We start from the raw sequence: 21,257 nt of genomic DNA on the forward strand, positions 1-21,257 counted from the left end.
TTAGACAGTATTAAGTCTCCCTATACTGTAACAATGGTAGAGCTGCTCTTCCCTTGAAAGGAGAGGACAATGTTCTGACAGCAAAATTAACTGTTAAAGTCAACAAACTTGAATAGAAGAAGGCCATTTTTCTTTGGTGTATGCACAGTGTGTTCAGGCTCCTCAAACCAAAGTAGTAATCTGGAAAGGCCTTATTCTTTAAGTTGATTATCTTTATTTACATAGTCTAGGACTAGAAGTGCTAGTTTGAGTCTCATATTAATGACCCTGAATTTTCTAAAGTCAGAAATTCCATTTTCACCTGCATTTTTGTTAAACCTATTTGTTGCAGCCAGAATTGCCTTTTTTTACAGATACAGACTTGCACTTCTTATCCTTGTCCTTTTTTTTTATCTGTCCAAAAGGTATTTTTTTATTTGCTGAATATATATTGTGAGAAATGTCTTAAAATGGGATCCTGTTAAACCTACCACAAAATGTTAAGTACTGTGTTTCCCTCTCACCTGCAATTGTGGATGTGATATCAAAACTCCACTAATTCTAATGTAGTGGCAAGTCAAGCCTTTTAATAGTTCTGTTCTATTTCAAGCAAAAAAAAGCAGTTGGGATAGAAGTTTATTTGAAAACACTGAACTGTCTGGCACTTTTCAGATCTGCTGCAGTTCCTCAATTTCAATATATGGTATCAGGGTGAAGTGCCACAGAACTTGCATAGCTGAGTAAACAACCACCTACTTGTACAAATGTTTCTGCAGAAATATGTCAGAAATTTGCTTTCAAATTAGCTCTACCATACAACTCTCTCTTCCCTTTTCCTCCTGAGCTGCCTCAAAATAGTCTACAAGAGATACTTATATTACCTTATTTTCATCTAAATTAGAATTTGCCATATGTTTATTTTGGTTCAGTTGTCAGGGGGTTTTTTTGGGTTGGTTTTGTTGGGTTTTTTTCATTATCCAGTTAAATGTTGGTATCCATAGGATAATGTGCCTACCATTTTGCTGATTACAGGAGACTGGTGTACTAGTCACAGTTGGAATGGTTGGTGGTGAGTTTACTAGATAAAGGAAAGTGAATGAAGTATTCAGGGCATGTGCAACCAGATTTTTTTTGTCCCAGAATATGAGACAAACAATAAAGATCACTGATTTAGGTTGAAGAATTTTAAAGTCTAAGGTACAGTTTCTTTTCTTGTCTTCTTTAAAAGACCTTTGGAGCATCTGATAAAATTACTGCTCTCTGATACATTATGCCTTTGATAACTTTTTGAAGGTTCAGATAAATAATGTTTTTATTCTCAGTTTCTATAACATTGCAGTGTTTCATATATCAGTGTACCCAACCTTTGTCTTTCTGACACAGTGTTTTAGTATGGCAGTCAGTCTTAAGTACCTGTGCATAAATGGAAAAACATTCTAAGTAACTTTAGACTGCAGTGGGCCATGGCAGAAGTAGTGTGGTTAGCAGAAATGAAATAAAACTAGGATTTTTATATTTAAAGTGTATAAAAATCCTGGTTTTATTTCATTTAAAATCATAAAGAATCAAGTGCTAAAATGTGCAAAAAATAGAGAAAATGCAAAAGTAACGTTTTGTTTTCTGTGTTGGTTTATCCAGTAGTCCATAACATTTTGAAGGTAAGATTTAACTCTTCTAATTGAGGTGTGGTTTTTACTAAGAAAAATGTATAGAGTAGGAGCTCTGAAATATACACTCTGCTTTCAGATGAAACTATTTAATTGCCTTTCCTTGAAGAAATGTAGTTTTGTTTTTCTTTGTTACTCAATTGTTACTTCCCATCAGAATAGATAATGTTCTACAGAATAAACTACAATCAAGAAATTAAGGAGTTTTTTTGGGTTTTTTTTCCGAATGAAATTACTCTCCTATCAATCATAGGAGCCAATAACTTCTTGCTTTCCTTGTCCTCGATTCAGTCACATGTAGATGAATGGACTTGGATCCTTCTCCTGCCTTGGCTGAAGGCTGTTACTCGGCACAGGGATTCTGGTATGCTCCCTGAGCGCAGCTTTACAATGTTAATGGCACATGAGCATATTGTAATCCTCCACTCTTTTCTCAGAAGTACTTTGACCTTAACTGTTCTGTATCAAATGATGTATTTTAACTTTAAGCAGTTTAGCCAAAGTCCTTGACTGATTTTTTCTGATAGAGAAAGGAACATACTGGCAGCTTTTTTATAAAAATTCAATTGTGATTTACTGTAGTCTTTTTTGCTAGTATGCTTCCATCTATTTTCGGTCTTAAAGCTCATCAATTTAGGAGACGTATTTTATTTAGAGGAATCAAAATATTCTGTTAGCTGAGCTCGCTTTTAGCCTTGATGAAAGTATGACCAAACATGTGCTTTTGGATTCTAAATATACTGAAACTTTTAGCTCTAGGGCCACTTTGGCAATGTCATTCAGCTTACGCTTATGAATTTGTTAAAGTTACAATTTTCTTAATAAAGAAAACTGTCAAACGTTATAAACAAGGAGTAGTCCCAATCCACCAAATGAAATCTAAAAGTTAGAGATCCCTTGCAATTATTTAAACCGAAGGGAGCTTTGTGGCAAATGCAAATTAAACCAAGCTTTTCTGGGATAGTGAGAAGCTATTCACAGTTGTGTCCCAATTACATTTTATTTGAGGCTTTTCCCCACAGGAAATAGCAATTTTTTTTGCTTTAAATATCTGTAAGTTATAAAACTTTGCCTATCACAGTACTTAAAAGTCTTTAAATGGGAAAGCATGTTTGGCGTTTGAAATCTCCTGAGAATAAATCCAAGCTTTTTATGAAGCTTGTTCATCTTTTTCTTTGCTTGACTGTTTAATAATTTTGAAGAGAAGAATGTGAACTTGAGTTTTTCTTGCCTTTTATTTTTTGTTTTGTTTTTGTGGGTTTTTTTTAAGTGAGCATTACCATTATGAAAGGAGATCTTATGTAATGAAATTGCTATGTCTTTTCCCCCCAGGTTTTTCAGAAATGCTTGAGAGGTGGGGAATGTAATTAAAATCTTAGACTCCCTTTGGTTGCATTTTTAATTTTGAATTCTAACCCTCACACATCATAATAGAGCTTTGCATTAGGGTGTTTTATACCACTAAAGTGACTAAAATAATTAGTATTTTATACATTTTGGTAAGTATTTTGTCACTGAAACCACCAGTGCAGGTGAATGATAATGGTTTGAAGCTCAGACACTGACAGGACCCTAAATGAGAATGTCGCCTTTTAATCAAGAGCACTTGGAGTCTATGGTATTGAAATGCCCTACAGAGAGCATAGAAAAGCCATCCATCACTTTGTGACAGTCCAATCTTTTAGTGCATGAGTAAAATTTTATTCAGCCTTTCTGAGGCAGTTGGAATGTGAGGTGTTTAACTCGCCTCAGAACAGCAGAGGTTCGAAAGCATAATGTCGAGATTGCTATCTGGGCAGTTATGTGTCTTGATGTATTTATTTATTTAAATTGCAATTGAAGCGTTTTCCATGTCTTGCTTCAAACACTTTCCCCCCTACTCATATATCCAACAGCAGAGATTATATCTAAATTTTAGTCATATGTTTGGAGTTAATTTGCACAGCTGATTAACTCTTGATGCTTGGTGGAAATGCTCAGCAAGTCAAAGGGAAAGAACCGCTGTTTTAGGAAAGGCAGCTTTTGTATGTTTCCTACAGGTAAGTAGTTTGACACAAGACTCAGAAACCCTCTGGAGAATGGTTAGAAGAAGTGCATTTAGTGATACATGTACTTGGAATTGTAAACTATTATTGTAATAGTCCAACAATCTAATTTCAGGCTTTATGTTGTTATGTTTGCTTTTAACAACCCTCTTTCATCTTTCTTTATAAGTCAAAACAGCAGTAGCATCTGAGGACAATGTGGTAATTTAAGCAAAAATATTTTTGTTGTCAGGCCTTTGGGATATTTACTTGTGATGTCAGTGGAAGCAGAAACCTATATGAGGACGCTTGTCTTTTAAGATGAGTTGACAGTGAAACCCACTGACTTTGATAGATTTATTCCCAATTTAAACTGTATACACAAATGACTTGCCAACCCTTGTAGGTGCTTAAAATCCAGGACAGTGATCTGCACTGTACTTAATAGCTGGGTACTACTCAAGATTTTGGTATTTTTAAGTAAATTCAGTTTTTCAGTGCCCTGTGGAACAAAATTTGCTGTGAATGTGCAAGATTAGGTTTTTGGGGTTTTTTTTTCCTTCTTGGCGTGCAAACATTTTCAAGCTGAATTCCAGATGAGGAAGACATATTTATACATCTTACTGAAAAAGTCTTTCCAACAAACCCTTCTGTCACAGGCGTGGTTAAAGTTAATTTTGTTCTAGACAGTGCTGTTTCTTCAGTCCTGCATTGTTACTGAGTATTCAGTAAGTTTGCTTTCAGAAATACACCATGGTTATAATGTTGGTGATGAGAAATTTTTTAACCATCATTTTAACTTGAGCTTAAACACATCTAATTCTGACACCTTTCTCAGTGAATTATTTCCAGCAATGTAAAGAGCTGCATTTTTGTCTGCCAGAGGGTACGTGTTCAAGTTTTAATGGCCCCTGTCATGTCATCATGCAAAGTTAAATGATTTAAATATTCAGAATGCGCAAGAGCCTGGGCCAGCCTTGTTATAGTGAGAGCTAATATATTAATCAAACAGCTTAATACATGTTCCAGTATGAGCAGTATTAGCTGGCACTCAGTTAAATAGCTGACATTCAGGATCTACTCCCAATTTTAAAAAGTCTACTCATATCATCACTGCTGTCATCTAGTGACATTTGTGCTCTGTTTCCATATGGCATTCTCACTCACTGTAATTGTCTGCTAGTGAAAATACAGGTATTATCCATCGATTTTATAAATTACCATTTTCTTCCCTGGCTGCATGCCACAGCTCTGTCAGGATTTCACAGAACTTACACACAACTAAAATCCAAGTAAGTTGCTACAAGTTGGATATTGCTGCTTTAAAAGTAACCTACTACAGGAATAATTAGACATCCACCATTACTGAAGCTGAGTTAAAGCTTCAGTAATGGTGGATGTCTAATTATTTGTTGTATGTATGTATGTATGTTGTATGTATGTATGTCTAATTATGCTGTTGTAGTAGTATTGTGATTATGAAAATCAGCTGCCAAAAAAAAGTTAAAGTAATTTAAATTATTTATTGAATTTCGTATTGAGAGGTTGAAGTCAAGTGGGTTCCTCAGTAAACTGGGTGCTTAGAGGGGCCAGACCCCTCTAATTAGTTCTTTTTCAATAGTTACATATAACACCTTCATCATCACTATAAGACAAAGCCAGCATTTCAAAAATACTGAATGCAGAAACAAAAGCAGAACAAAACCCAACTTGTAAAATCATCCTCTACGATTTCTGTACTCAATATATAGTCAAAACTAACAAATTAATGATTTGCAGAAAACAGAATCAATGTTTTTAGTATTGTTTTTGCATCCTTAAATGAGAAACTTCCTTTCCAATTCTCACAGAATTTATTTATGCATTTAAGTTTTGATTTACCAACACACTTTTCAGTTACCTTCTGGTTTTAAATTTTGTTTTAGCATGTAAAACTGTTAACACCTAGTGAAACTGGACACTGATGGTTCATAGTATACCTTCAATGATGTGCAAATCTGTTTTTTTTCTAAGCCATGGCATGTGTGGTGTGGAGTGATAGGATGCCAGAAAAGCATGTATTTACATTTTTGACTTAATGTTTCATATTTTCATGGGGTTTTTATATATATAGTAAAATCCTATTAGTCTAAAATAATAAAAAAAAAGTTATAGAATATAATTGGAAAGTAAATAGGTAAGAAATTTTACTTCAGTATATATCTGCTATTCTGATATATCCTGAGGTTGCACAGTTTTAATCCTTGCTGGGAGAATAATAAAAAAAAAATAAAAAAAAATTATGAGTGAAACAAGCACTTTAATAATAAGCTAATTTCACCTGGTATTTAGTGCCATTGCACCCATCCCAAACCCCACAATGCTGATTCTACCTAGAAATAGCCAAAACAAAGAAATCAGTTTCCATGGTCTACAAGTTTTGCTTATCCTCTCTAAATAAAACCAGACAGATGGCACAGTCTTTGGAAAACATATGAAAACATCTGCGGTAGGGAATTTGGAACAGAATATATACAAAAAATTAATAGATCTACCATAACTTATTACTGAAAGTAGTATGTGAATAGGCAGCCTCCCAGTGTGTTTTTTCCCAGTACAGGCAGTATATACAGCAGAGTCCAAACTAGGCTCATTCCTGGGGTTTGGCTTTACTCAAAAGAAACCAGTGTAGAGGTAGCAAAGTTTAGGTCAGGTCTCTTCCCCAGACTTGGCTGCTCCTAAAACAAACTTATTAGGGCTCCCAAGTGTTTGCTGCAGGTTTTCAGTCTCTCTCAAATGTTTGCTACCAAGTCCTCTGCCATCTTCCTCCCTTGGGTTACTGTCACCGAGTCACAGGACATAACAGGGAGAGCAGTGTTCCACCCAGTAGGGATGCTCTGAATACTCGATAGATGGTCTTGTGAAAAGAGCTGCAAAATAGAAGCTCATCCCTTCACTATTTCTCTTGTCTGTCCCAGGAGGGATAGAGGTTGCTAACTTGCCATACTGTGGTTGTAGTTAAAATTCAGTTGAAGCACATAAACACAGCTTTACAGAGGGAATAAAATTGCACAAGTGCTCCTGTAAGAAGTATCTGACCTGCTGCCTATGACTTTTAATATATGCCATTCCAGTCAAGGTTGCTCAGTGCCATGGGGATACTGGGAGGAGGAGGAGAAGACCAGAGAGGGGTAACATGAGAAGTGGCAACATGGACTTCAGTGGGGATTAATAGCCACAGAAAGAGGTTCTGGGAGAGGATGAGTTACTCATAGTTACTGATGGCTTAGCTGCAGTATTTAGTGCAGTATTTTTATCCTGATTTGAGGTACAACTAGCATAAGCATGTTCAGCTGTGCTGATGAAAATGATGTCACATCTTCATTTTCCCATGCAGGAGTACCCTGTAAACGTAAAGCCACTCCAAAAGTCTTTGTTGCTATAATCTTCAACAGACTATGGAGAAAAACATACTGCTTAGTGACTAATGTAACACAAATTCCCTGTAGCCCTAGTTACATAAACTACCATTAAAAAGACACAATTTAGTTATAAAGTGCACGTTAAAAGCTGCTCTCTCCTCCAAGTGTATATTGAATTCTCCATAAAGATTGTTTACAAGATCAGTTAAAAAGAAACTTTAAAGAAGCTTTTGAGCATTTCAGCCCATGGTTGCACCTTCTTTTTAGCCCCATGGCAAAGCATTTGCGATTACCCCAGAAGTCTGGGGGTGAGGGAATTAGCTAAGAGAGTGACTCAGTAGGGAAAATGTGCTGAGGCTGGGCTGTGGATTGGGCAGGAAGGGGAAGCTGCCCCACACGTGACTGGGGGTTACAGCGCACATTGAGCAGAGCGTGTTCCCTGGTGACAGACATTTCCTCACTGTGCTCACGACACCGCCGTCACTTCACACGACTACAAAGGGCATTTGAATTCTTCCTGTTTGTTTGTCCCAACACATGACAGTGAAGAATGAACCGTCCTCCAATCTAAATGACCAAGAAAACAAGCACATTTGGAAGAGATTTGTTCAACTGATGTTAAAAGTTGATTATTACCTTTACTGAGCAGTAATTGTTCACTGAGGAATCTCTTTTCAGGCTGTAAATAATGATTTGTATTATCACTGTGTTATTCACTTTCAGGAAACATGTGTTTTGCAGAACAAAGGTAGATCCATATCCCCTGCCTTTCAGAAATGAACCTGAAATATTACATGATGTTTCCTATGCTTTAAATCCTGATGTTTAAAACCTAGGCCAGGGAGATTTGTAGATTCTGGAGGCACTTGCAGTTTGTGGCTATAAAGCTGCAGAGGATGTCAGCTGAGACTTCTGCAGGCAGCACGGGAAGAGCTTTTCAAAGCTCTGTATTTCCAGAGTTCACGCCTTTGTGCAATAGCACATTATTCGGGAAGCAGTGCTTCTGCTCAGCTCTTTAATGTTTTTCCAGAAAGAAAAGCACATTAGCTGAGTGTCTCTCTGCTGTGGTCCCAATGCAAAAAATCAGAGTTTTCGTACAAGCAGTGCTGAGTGAGGGAACTGGCATGCCTCTACAGTAGGCTTTATCTCAGTTCCCAGCCTTTAACTGCAATCACGATACTCAGTCTTACTTGCTTCCCACTCTGTCACAGGGCTCTGAAATCATGGTATCAGCTGCATGCCTCAGTGGTATGAAAAACGCTTTACAGCCTTGCACCCTTTGCTTGGACAAGAAACTGCTGCTCTCAAATTGTCCATGACAGATCCAGAGGCCACTGTTGGCACTATGTGTCACTGGCACTGGAGGATGACTTGAGTGATCCCATGAACCTGATGCCTTGATGGGCAACAAACCCAAAAAGCAGCAGTTGCTGCTCTAGATCCTGCTGCCTCTGCCACCAAGCAAGGGATACTGGCACCAACAAAATCAACATCTGTCCTGTAATAAGAACTAACCCAACTCTTAAGAGATTTCTTACCTGAAATCCCTTAGGAGTCAGTATGGAAATTACATGTAGTATTTACATTCAGGAATTGTCATGCCAGGAACAATTCCTTACTTTCTTCCCTTCCCACTGCACAGCAAGATTATCACTGAATCCACATATTAAAAAACCACTGAAGACAGTGAGGGTAGTATGTAAGTATATCCAGCTGCAGTAATTACAGATTACATGTATGAGGAAGTTTCTTTCCCTTTACTATTGAACTATTTTTATTTGCTGAATCTCAAAGTACTAGTTACTGTTTTGAGATAGTGTTGAAATACTACTGAAAGCCTGTTTCATAGAAACCAGAATACTTAGGAGATGATCACTGAAGGGGCAAAAATGATAAAGTAATTATCTGTAGAACTAGATTTAAAACCAACCAGATGGTACCAAAGAAAAGTCAAGAATGCTTTGTAGAATAAATCTGAGTCCTGATTCTTCCACTTAAGAGAATTTATACTGATAATGAGCAGTATCAGAGATAATGAATTAATGAAAAATATTCTTTTATCTCAAGCCTTGTCTTTCTCAAAGCTGACTAATGTTTGCTGCTGAAATCGGAAATGCTGGAAGCATGCATGTACAAGAATATACTTTGAAACGTAGGAACTCAGTGTATAAAGCCACTTTACTCAGGATTGATGAAGATATTTTCTCTGCACACTGCCTTATAATGTACACGTTTCTAAACATCCATCTGCATTTGTTCCGTTTCTCTGACAGTCACTGCCTTTTAATGTTTTCTGTCCTCAGTGGAAGAATCAAGTTTAAGCTACAGGCTTCAGTGTTGCTTCTGCTGATGTTATTATTGCCTTATCCCCTGTAATATGAACTTACAGAGGACTGTGTTGTTTCTAAAACAGATTATTTCTATTCATATTTTTATTTTTGTAAGGCACTAGAAACGTTGCTTTTTTACTTTATACTTCCATTATTTAACATGTATCTTTGCTCTGTTGAAAACAGGCACTGTACAATGACTGAAGTATTTCCCCTAAGAAGAATTCAACATGCCTAGTCCCTAATCCTGTAATTACTTTTGCATGTATTAAGAGTAAAAACACTTCCCTTGTAGTCACATGGAGAAGGATATGCTGAATCATGGCCTTTGTTATATAGTCCAGTTTGTAGAGGTACTCCAATAAGCCACAAATAATAATGGTCCTTTTTTCATACTGCAATGAGTATTTTATCAACACAAAGGGTTTTTACAGTAAAACACTCTTTTTCCCTAAGTATTATCTCTCTAAATGTAACATAAAAGATCCACTCAGTAAATACTGATTTACCTTTTAGCCAAGCTTTTACTCCAAGTAAAAAAAAATAAAATCAAGGTATGAATTCCTATTGACTAAACTAACAAACTCAGTGGCAGAATTTGCACTGACTTGAGGGTAGATGAGGATTTCAAAGAAACATTTATGTATGTAGCATGGGCTACTTTTGGTAATGTGGAGACTTAAAGGCCACTAACAAATTTTAAAAAAATCCATAAGCTCAGCCATGCAGAATTATCAGAAATTGCTTGGATTGACACACAACTTTTTTAGCTTTCCAGTCATACACATCTTTTCTGATTGCTCTTCCTGCTAAATAAATAAACAATCCATAAAGAAAACCTAGAAAACGCTAACTAGCACCCATGTACATTTTTGAAACTTGCATATGAAAATAATATATAATAAAATACTTCTTCTGAGTCCTCACTCAAGAACAGCTGGAGCCAAGGATGAGGAATAAAATGATTAATCGATTTTTCTTTAGAAAATTTTGATGAAAAGCCTTTTTACAATTTTTTTATATTCCTGTTAATACTTTATGAAGAACATTCTAAAACAGATCCAATGTACATTTCTGCTGGGTTTGGTTGCACATGCTGTTTTGCACTTTATAAAGTGAGATGAGGTGGCTTTAATTAATACTGAAAAAAACCCTATGCAGTTTGTACTCAGTGGGCTTTGGCCATCTATTCCCGTCCTCCCTTTTATGTGTCACTTGTAAATTGATTGAGAAATACTCTGCTTCATGCTTCCCTACCCTTGGCATACAACATCTTTAAAGATTCAAAAGAGATAGGAAAGCTAAGAAAGCAACAGATAGGTAATACAGCAGATGGCTCCGTCTCCAGTTAAACTTGCTCATAGTAACAAGCAATAAGACTGTATTTTTTCTGCAGAGTGCAGGTGGAGAGGCTGCAAGTGAAAATAAATTTCTGAATACAGACTCCAGCACAGGATCAGTGGAAACTACTGCCAAGCCATTACCATTTAAAGACCCAAACTTCATCGTAAGTATATTATTTTAACAATTTGAAATTTCAAGCTTTTCCCATAAAAGGCTAACTAGGATTCTATTTAACCATGTTCCTAGTGTAAATATGAAGAAAATAACCTTAATAGCCAAATAAAAGTTGACAATTTTTAAGAAATTCACCTCAATCCATGTAACACCACGGTCTAAAGTGCACACTGTATTATGGCATGAAAATGGCACTGGTCCAGAGGCAGAACTGTTATACTAAATTCTGGAATGGAGTGAGGAAACCTGTTGGGTGCAGGTAAGTGTGGAAGTTTTATGATATGGTATCTCACAAACTACCACAGCTAGAGAGGAGCAATTAATAATACAAATGTTGGACTCCTAGTCAAGGCAGGATACAAAGCAGTTGAGCTAGAAATTAGCCAGGGTGTGATTAGTAAATGGCATTTTGCTCCTCTTCTGGCCCCTGAAACTTTTAACAGATTTGTGGTGTCTTCTTCCAATCATTGCTAGATTTAGAAGCAAAATGCTCTGTGCTCCCTAGAAGTCTGGCCTGCCAGCATTCAGTCATGTAAACACTGACAGCTGATGAAATACAGGCTGCTAACACTTTGAGGGTTAAACTGGGAGAAAAGGTGAAGAAGATTAAGTTAGTAATGTTGGGTTTGTTTTTGATATCTTTTTATCTTGCTGTGCCAAGTCTAACTCATTGGCACACAGTACAAATGCTTTCTAGACAAGCAGACCTCTCAGACTGCTGGTTCTAAGCCAGTACTTAGAAAGAAGGATTTTATCCCAGATTTCATTCTGCATGAACAAGATAGAATATCCCACAGCACATAACGAGTAATCGGGCAACGCACAGCTCTCTAAGCACAGGTTTGGCAGGGGGTATGAAATTAATCTCTGACATGTGAGTTGCTCTACATCTGCTCTGCAGACAACTTCAGTCATGAGAGGGGCATTCAAACTACTATATACTTTGCTCAGTAATCCTCCAGCAAGCACCAGAATCTTTGAGAAATGGGGCTTATTGCAAAAGCTCCTTTTGTGCCCAGAGGCATCCCATGTAGCTTCCACATAGGATTTAAATATCCATGAGGCCCTGAGCTGATCCTTCAGTTCTTAGAGGGATGTCACCATTTCCAAAGAGGCAGTACTAATGTCTGCATGCTTGAAATAATAATGAATGTACAGGGTCTTTGGTGACTGCTACAGAAATAATAGGCAGTTATAATAAAAGCCATGAAATTGTCCCCTCCAATACTGTAACTAATTTGAGAAGAAATGCATTGAGTGTTAATCAGCATTTCATTGGTATGACCTGGTAGTAACAATTTGGATGGATTTTTCCATCTTTCCAGCTTAATTTGCCTTAAAAGGAAGAAAATAAATCAAATAGTGTCTGTCTCTCTTATATATGCCCAGGTTTGAGCCATTAGCTCACTGCAGAGGATAGACTTAAGAGAAGGAGGAAGAACTAACCTTTTCCTAAACTTTCTGATTGGAATTTACATCCCTTTGCAATGAGGAAGGAGAAAAAAACTTTCTGACACTTGTATAGAGCAATAGCTGCTGTAGAGCATTAGCTCCATCTGTTCTAACTCTTGCTTTCTCTGAACTTCGCTTGGTGCATTTGTGCTTGAATGGCATTGCCTTTACATTGTATGTGTGTGAGGTGATGCTCAGCCCCATTTTTAGGAGGCATAAGTTCATTTAAAAACAGAGGTTGGTTTTGAGAATACTGAACAAAAAATCATTATGCAGTGATTTGGGGGAAAATTCACGGAATTAATTTGAGTTAGTAGTATGGAAGTACCTGTAGTTTCATGTCATGCTGTAGCAGTCTCTATTATACAATGATCTTTAGATGACTAAGGTGTTACCCTAAGAGCAGATATTTCCTTCTATGTTTTAAATCAGATATCCATCACCAAAACCCAGTATATCATCAGATCGTGAGTGTCTTTTCTGAATATATCTTATGTCTGCAAAGAAAAGCTATTTCATTGAATCCTTCCTCCTGTCATCCTCATCAATTTAACTGGTTAATTTATAAACATTCAGAGCAGAAGTGTGTTTACAGATTTTTGCTGAGTTTCAATGAGACTCATGGGGCAAGTAGTAATTATTAACAGAAATAGCAACTTCTCAATTGTAAGAACATTTTCTTTTTCTGAAGTTAAGCTGTAAATCTGTATCCTTTGATCATTTAGAAGTAGTACAGTATGTTGTGCAGCTTCTATCTCTGGAGGGACATAAATAAATTACTCTGTAGCAATCACATTTGATAACTGCAACTGCCATTATAGCACCTGTGGCAAGCCTTCCATTAGTGTTCCTTTCAAAATGCAAAATTGTCTTGGCAGCCAACATTCTATTTATTATTCTTTTTCTATTATTCTGTCTGCTAGCCTTTGAAAGAAAAATAAAATTTCTAGAAAGTTTTCATAGTATTCATTACATTTTGCAAAATCTGTTGTGTTTTTTGCAGTCACAGATAATTTGGAAAAGAGCTGCACCTGTAATATGCCATGAAAAGGAGAGAAAAAATTTAGCTGTATAATCACAATTTTAGAAACAACTTCACAGTAATAAGTTCTAATATGATAGGAAGTACATACAAAATCCTGTAATCTCAGCCTGAGCCTAACCACATTGATTTTCTATTTCCATGTAAAAAGCAGATTTTAATTTCCTTCAGTTAATCGGAAACATAGAAGCTTTGACACAGTCCAAAAAGCTCTGTTTTTGCTTGCAGCCAAGATTAAAGTGTACAGCATAGTAGCCTGCTGATGAAATAAGTGAGAATAACAAATGGTTCATGACAAGATGAGACATATCATCATGAAGACTATGAAATAGAAGTGTCATGCTCTGAAATGGTATTCTTTATTTATTTTTTTCTCTAAACACCGTATTTTTAATTCTAGCACTCCGGCATTGGTGGAGCAGCAGCTGGCAAGAAGAACAGAACGTGGAAGAACCTAAAACAAATTCTTGCTTCTGAAAGGGCATTGCCATGGCAACTAAATGATCCTAGCTGTAAGCTGCTTAGACGCTTTGCATGTATTTATAAATAATAGAATCCACACAAATAACTTTCTTTAAAACTAACCTAAATTATTTCATCAGTGTATGCAGTATCCTGCTTGAACAGGGTCCAGTAGTACATTTAAGATTACTCCAATCACACTCATCAGCCCTAAGTGGAAAGTAGGGAGAAGCAAATAATTTGGAGTACCAGGGCAAAGTTCAACTACATCTGGTGGGAGAGTTTAATAAGGAAAAATTATTTATCCAAACCAAGTCAGAAATCTTTATTCCCAAGAGTTTTTTGTCACCTTTTCACTGGTTAGGCACCTTCTTCTCTTTGTACATTGCAGAGGTCTTTTGGTGGGTGGCTGCTGCTCAGTTAGTTATATTTGAGCACTTTTCAAATAGTTTTGTGAAGCCACATACCTGCATTAGCTTAGACCTCAGCCCAAGCTTCCTATCCAGCTCCTTATCCTAGATTCTTGGCAGATTTAAATCCTACATCCTCTCTTTAGTGCAGCACAGCTGAAACTACACTATTAGCAGTGCTGATTAGCAGTTCTAGCTGGTTACATCCACAGGAGCAGAGTTACAGCAGTGGTCTTAATCTAGATATTCTTCAAGTCTACTTGTAAAGTAGGATACTATTGAACATAGCTGCTGTCAGAATGCAATTCTCAGATTTTATTTAAGCAAGTAGAGGCATTTCAAAACTGAGCATATGCATATAGTTTTTGTCAGACTTAGTGCTTTATCCAAAAATAGCTTGCTGTTTTTTGAAGTGTTTTAGATGCAACTGTTACAGAAAAATGCAGATTACTGTGTGTTCCTCTCCATTGTAACTGGCAATCTGCTGATGTTGCTATTTCTACTATGCTCTGTTTGCAACCAGAAATTCGCAGGATTTTTTATATGGAGGGAAAAGGAATTCAGTTTCATATATAAAACCAGCTGTCTGTGGCATTAGGGTCTTTTGAATTATGAGATGATGAATTAGAAATTTGATATGGATGGAGTGTTTGAATTGAACATAGCATCTGAATGACTTCCAAGGGAGATTAGGAAAGAGGAAAGAAATTAGTCAGGTATAAGGTATTTTTGTAAACATCCAAAATTGAGGATTTAACTACTTAAGCATACCAACTGTATCTTAAAAAATGTTTATGAGTGATAATTGCTATCTAAAGGGCACCAAAGAACAGCAATTTTCAACCCTCAACCCTGAATGTTTAAACATTCAGACAATTTTCTAGGTCATTGACTGGGCTTAAAGTGGTACATGCTTAAAGATTTAACTGATTTAAAAGATTACTTTGCTTTTCTGGATTATAGTATTTCAGAGCTGCAATCTTGAGCAATGTTTCACAGTCTTAACATACAGTATGCATTTGATAATGGCTATTCTTTGCACATGACTGACTGCAAGGGAATTCATAAAGACTTGGAAGAAATGGACATTTCAAATGGCTCTGACATTTTCCTTTTGGGGAGGGCAGTTCTGCTTGCTGAACTCTATAGGTGAGCAGGATCAGACTGTGAATTACAGTGCTAACAGGCTAAATGTTTTCAGAGGTGATTCTGCTTAATATTTCTTTGCCTTAGTGTTGCTAGTTAATAGAGACATAAGAGAGTAGGTATATGTTATAGAATATATATATAAAATACACTGAGTTAATGCCTTTGTTTCTCTCTAGATTTTAATATTGATGCTCCTCCTTCATTTAGACCTGCTAAGAAATATTCAGACATCTCAGGACTTCCGGTAAGTATTTTTTTTTCCCCCTCAAAATTGGCATCACACCTTCCACAGTGAAATAGTGCTGGTGCCTTGTTTTGTAAATGATGTATATACTGAGGTTCCTATTCAGACTTGGGCTTAATAATTATCCAGTGATTTAGAATCAAACCCCAAATAGTTGTCACAACATCACAAAATCCTTAGGTTGTTAATAGATGTCAGGACAGAATAAATACCTTGTCCTGCCAAGTAACTCCTATGACGCCTCTTTCTCACCTGTAGAATGTACATTGGTGCCCATAATTTCTAAGTCTTAAAGACAGCTACAGGGAAAGCTGGTAGTTCACAGTCTCCATGAGTGTTAACTTTGTCAAGATATACCCACACTGACCAAAACTTTACATGCTTTTTGCTTGATTTGGATTTATTTCATTGTATCATGCAGAGGAAGTTTTAAAAAGATGGATCAGCAATTTTCAATAATGAGATTAGGCAAAATTTTATTGTTTGCCCTCTTTTACACCAAAAAAACCAAAACCCTTGTTATCATTGCTCTCAAACTTTGCCTCAAACAAATCAGCCTGAAATAGACACTTGGCATAGACTGTTGAGAATTTCAAATTCTATGCTTCAGAGCTGAAAGTTGGAGTTTGGCAGATGTATGCTCTGTGTGTCACAGATGGGGTCTTTTACATGTTTTTGTTAAAGAAAGAGGAGAAAGGGGGGAAAAAAAAAACAAACCACATTTGACTTAGATACAGTTTGCACATTCTCCAGAAAGTCTTGGTAGTTACAATTTGGTGCCTGAATTCCCCAAAGATTCTGTTGGCACTAAGCAGGAGTAAAGTCATTGAATTCTGCCCAACAAAAATTTTGTATCTCCTGTTGAAACTGTTCCTATGTTACATGAATAATTTTACTTAAAACAGAACAGGTATTAGTAACAGCATGTCTTTTAACTTTTCACCTTCAAATGCCAGTGATTTCTTTTGCAGAAGCCTGTGCATTTCTTACAATTGAAGTGAATGGGAATGTTGTATTTTGGAGTAAAAAAATGCTTAAGTAATGGTTACACTAGTAGCTACAATAATGAAAACCCTGCAGAGTCAAAGAGGCTTGCACAGAATTTCTGTGTCACTTCTCCCTGTTTGATGTCTCTCACCCATAGGGCACTAGCCCACCTTCAAAGGTTTGGTATCACCTCCTGGAGATGCCTTTAAAGGTACATGTTTGTTGTGCAGATGCAGGTTAACATACCACCTTGCATTCTGTGCACTGAATTAGGCAAAAAGTCCTCATTAGGACAGAAAATGGGTGAGCGCTTGACTAAGGGCTGCTTTATAGTGGATATTTAGTGTAAGGTATCTAAGAAGAGCTGTAGGACTAGCTGTAATCCTGCACATCCTAGCATTTGATCTTGACTTGGTAACATATGTTTTCTTAGACTTATTTTTTAAGTAACACATTTAAATAAGGAACCTAGTAAGTGGCATGTGCCCAGCCTGTGCCTCTGAATGTGGTTTGAATATGGAATGAGTTGCTCAGATAAAGACTGGTAATCCTTCATTTCCAAAAAGCAACTTCTCCCTAATAGATTAATTGTCAGACAGCAAATGGAAGAGACTGCTCACAAGCACAGGGAAGATAATTCCCTGCAGCCAGGCAGAATCCTGCCCCATCTTCAAGGAACCAGATAATGCTTTCCAGCACTAACCTTTGATGTATTTCAAAACTAATCAGTCACTGCACCTATAGTGAGCTGATGATGCAGGGTATAGATGGGAGCGGAGACCACATCCCTATGGGTCAGTTAAACCTTAGGAAATCTCTCAGTTCTCAGCTTTTCTTTACCAGCACCTCTTTTCCATCAGTGATTTTTGTACTATAACTATTCTAGCTTAGTGTAGGTGTTCTCTATACAAACCCATTCAGCGCTGCTTTTGTTTTCTTTTCTTCTCTTTCCACTTTTTTTTTCTTAATTTTCCATTCTCTAATTGCATTGTGAGTCAAGTTTCCTGTTTTACCTGGCCTGCAAGGTTTCTCCAGACGGTGATAAAATTGCCACATTTAAAAAAACCCCTTTTTTATTAAAATAGCTGAGACAATGTGTCCTTTAAATTGCTAGGCTAGAAATGTTTCATAAGAAGAACTAAATATGCTTTCAAGATCATTTCCTAGTAGGAGGATATGTGGGACAATAGAATATTGTAGAAATGTAGTATTTGAAAAATGTCCCTGTATTTTCTGTGTAAAATATAAAAGCATTTGTGTAAGAATGTATTTTCTGTGGAAATGCTGGATTCCCCATGGAGGCAAAAAATTCCTTAGCATTACCCATTTAGGGAAGAATTAAATTGTCTACTAGGTACAAAAAACGAAGAGTATTAAAACATTCTTAATCAGCATACTAGCTCTTATATTAGATGCCACAATTAAATTCTACTGATCCCCTTCTCTTTCTGTGTATAAAACAAATGAAATTAAATTTACCAATGGTCTCAGCAGAGCAGCCAATTTATATTTGTAAGGCAGCCTAGAATTCTAAAGCTATTATCTACTGTATTGACTCTGCAAAATAAACCTATTATTTCCAAGCTTGCAAGGTGAGTATTTAGATATCTTAACATGCAAAACAGAGTAATTTATTGTAAAGCAGATTTAAAAAAAACACCCAAACCTTCACATATTTATACTTCTCTTCCTTTTCTGAAAATGGATCAGCCCTGTTTCTATAGAAACAGATTGAGATACCTAGTTTATTGTATTTTAAGAGCATGTGTCCATGGCCTTTGACTTAGTTTTTAAACATGACAGAGTTTTTTCTATGCAAATTCATCTTAATTTAATATTCTAATCTCTAATTAATGCTCGAGTATTGGTAAAGTTGGTTTTCAGGCCGAAGTCATGGCATGAATAGCTGGTTACCATACATTAGTGTCTGCCCAATACATAATATCAGAACAGTGAAAAGCTGCCATAATACTTTTAACCTAGATCAGTGCAAAATACAAATTGCAGATACTGCTTGGTTACTTTATTGCAGAATCATGCACATTTGAAGAGCAGTCTAATTGCCTAGCTTTTTCTTACATGAGGCCAGATGTAAAGAGTGAAATAAAAGTAAATTTATACCTGCTGTAATCATGAAGTTACCGGCAGGGATAAATTTATTCCTGATGTTCTAACTTTGCCATTTGTTTGAAGCTTAATTGATGGCTTGAACTGTTAGCTGACTACATTTAATTAACCTGGCATTATTTCTTTGTAAAGAAAATCAAGCTACAAATAACACTAAATTTTCTAAGTCATATCAGACCAAATGATTGGCTGGATTGTTACCATGGTCAACAGGTGCCTTTCCAATATAAAAATGTAGAGAGCTCTGCCCTATAACCGTGTGGCATGGGGGACTACTCCAGCTCTTTCTGGCCTTTCCTATTTTTAGTACCAATGTCTTGAGGGATTTCAGCTCCCTGTGCCTTGCAGACTGCCACCATCTCGTGCTAAAGAAAGGCACAGAAGACACTTTTGGAGCCTTGCAGGCACTTGGTAATCCAGTGCTGAAGAGGCAGAGATTGTCCTGGAGGCTGAGTGTGGAGGGGCAATGCTCTGATGCCTGTCTTCTCCCAGTGCAGCCTCCTGGCCTGCCCCTGAGCTCAGCTGAGCTCCAGGTTTCTGTAGCAACAAGGAAGGGAAGAGGATAGAAGGAAACTGGCACCGCTCCCAGGCACTCAGGGTCCAAATATAGCAGAGGATACAAGCGTAGCCCAGGGTGAGCTGGCCAGGCTGCTATCCTGAAAGCAGGCATCTGGAGCAAACCGCAACAATGAGTTCAAATCTCTTATCAGTTCAGTCACAGAACCATAAGCTGAGACTCCCTAGCTTTAACAACCACTTTAAAGTAAATTAAAAGCTAAGTTGTGTGCAGCAGAGAAAGGCAGTCCAAAGCTATCAGAGCACCCATAATTCAGGCTCTTTGTGGGTAATTTATTGGCAGCAGCCTCACTCTTTGGAGAGCTGCCTTGAGACTGCACAAGACACAGAGTTGCTAGGGTGAGTTTAGAGAGTTGAGGAATTTCTTTTGCGCTGTGTTTTATAGGAAACTTACTTCAGCCTTCTGTTATGTTTAATGCATTTGTAATCTCTTTTTATAGGGGTGTGTAAACTTCTCATAAGTTCTCAAATGAGGAGAAAGAAAAAAAGACAGACTTGTGGCCACATGGTAGAACAGCAGTGTTGTTACTAGGAAGAGAAAGTCACTGTTTTGTGGTTCTGTAATTAAGAGAATTCTTTTGCTATTATGGTCAGAAATTTTATTTTCTTCCTATCTCTACCATTGTTTCTTTTTCAGGCAAATTACACAGATCCACAGAGCAAGCTAAGATTTAGTACTATTGAAGAATTTGCCTATATTCGGATGCTCCCTTCAGATGTGGTTACAGGATACCTGGCTCTAAGGAAAGCAACAAGTATTGTTTCCTGAACAGACTAAATATTCCTGTATATTGCTTGTGAACAGTGCTGATTTGGAGTACCATGATGGAAGCTGACTGTGGGACTGAGATTGTTCAAAACTGTCCATGGATTTTTACATCTGGAAGTAGTTGATAATACATGCATTTGAAGAACACATGGATTTTGTTTTCATAAATGCTGATATTTGTTAGTTTGCCAATTTGTTAGCAATTTAGTTTGGTGAACAGAATAACTTAGACCTTAAGGATATGTATCTATACTATAATGTCTCATTTATATTAATTTCTGTAAAGGTGGGATTTCATCTCCACCCTATATATTTTATGTACTAGCCTGGCTCAGAAGAAGCTGTCATTTGAATTAAGGAAAAGACAACAAGTTATCCAAATGTCTAAAGCTGCCTAACCAGAGGTGCTTGCCGCTTGGCTATGAAATTTGTCCCATCTGTAAAATGAAGCTAAAATATCTAGCAAGTGCTGCCATTGTGATGACTTTTCAGGGTTCTGTGGCACTGTGAAAACAAGGACACAAATGTTTATATTGAATTAGCTGCCAACATAAATAAAGTTGGTCTCAAACCTGCTTGTAAAATGCATTGCCTGTTACATGCTCATTAGTGAACACGTGTAACAGGATCCAATCAAATCACCGTGTAATTAATCATGACACTTTGCAGTTTTTGAGTGCTTCATTTCACAACCTGACTATTCTTCTACTTTCCTAGTGATTACAGTATTTGTACTAATTAGTATGAAGAATGTACTAATTTCCCAGTCTAAAAAGATGCTAAAAAGCAAGATTCTGCTCTCCATTGGCATTCTGACACCCAGATGGCCTTCAGCAAGGCAGGACCTTCTATGTTAGAACACTGAACTTAGCACCATGAGACACCAAAAGAATACTTGAGAGCAAGTTTTGTCATGCTTTAGAAGAAGGAGACTGGAAGAGAGTTTGGACTCTTGCTGGAGGGACGGCTAACAGGTACATGGCAACATGCCAGCTTAAGAATGACCATGACTTCCTGAAACTAAGTCTAGGGGCAAAGGGGCAGAGGGTTTTCTGCCCATTCTTTCTTTCTGTCCTCTTTCTTATGACCAGCTAATGTCTTCCCATTTCTGAGTCTTTGT

The 21,257-nt window shown here is 37.1% G+C and overlaps 1 protein-coding gene across 1 annotated transcript in view; it reads left to right on the plus strand.

Moving 5' to 3' along the window:
- INO80C (INO80 complex subunit C) overlaps positions 1-20,725 on the plus strand; it is a 30,335-nt gene extending 9,610 nt beyond the window's left edge. The window contains exons 2-5 of the mRNA XM_015618157.3: positions 10,798-10,908; positions 13,814-13,925; positions 15,611-15,678; positions 20,006-20,725. Coding sequence (XP_015473643.1) covers positions 10,798-10,908; positions 13,814-13,925; positions 15,611-15,678; positions 20,006-20,137 — 423 coding nt within the window. The 3' untranslated portion in view covers positions 20,138-20,725. The remainder of the gene's footprint in view (positions 1-10,797; positions 10,909-13,813; positions 13,926-15,610; positions 15,679-20,005) is intronic.
- The last annotated feature ends 532 nt before the right edge of the window (positions 20,726-21,257 follow it).

The sequence above is a fragment of the Parus major genome, chromosome 2 (assembly GCF_001522545.3).
Source record: "Parus major isolate Abel chromosome 2, Parus_major1.1, whole genome shotgun sequence".
Classification (NCBI taxonomy): Eukaryota; Metazoa; Chordata; class Aves; order Passeriformes; family Paridae; genus Parus; species Parus major.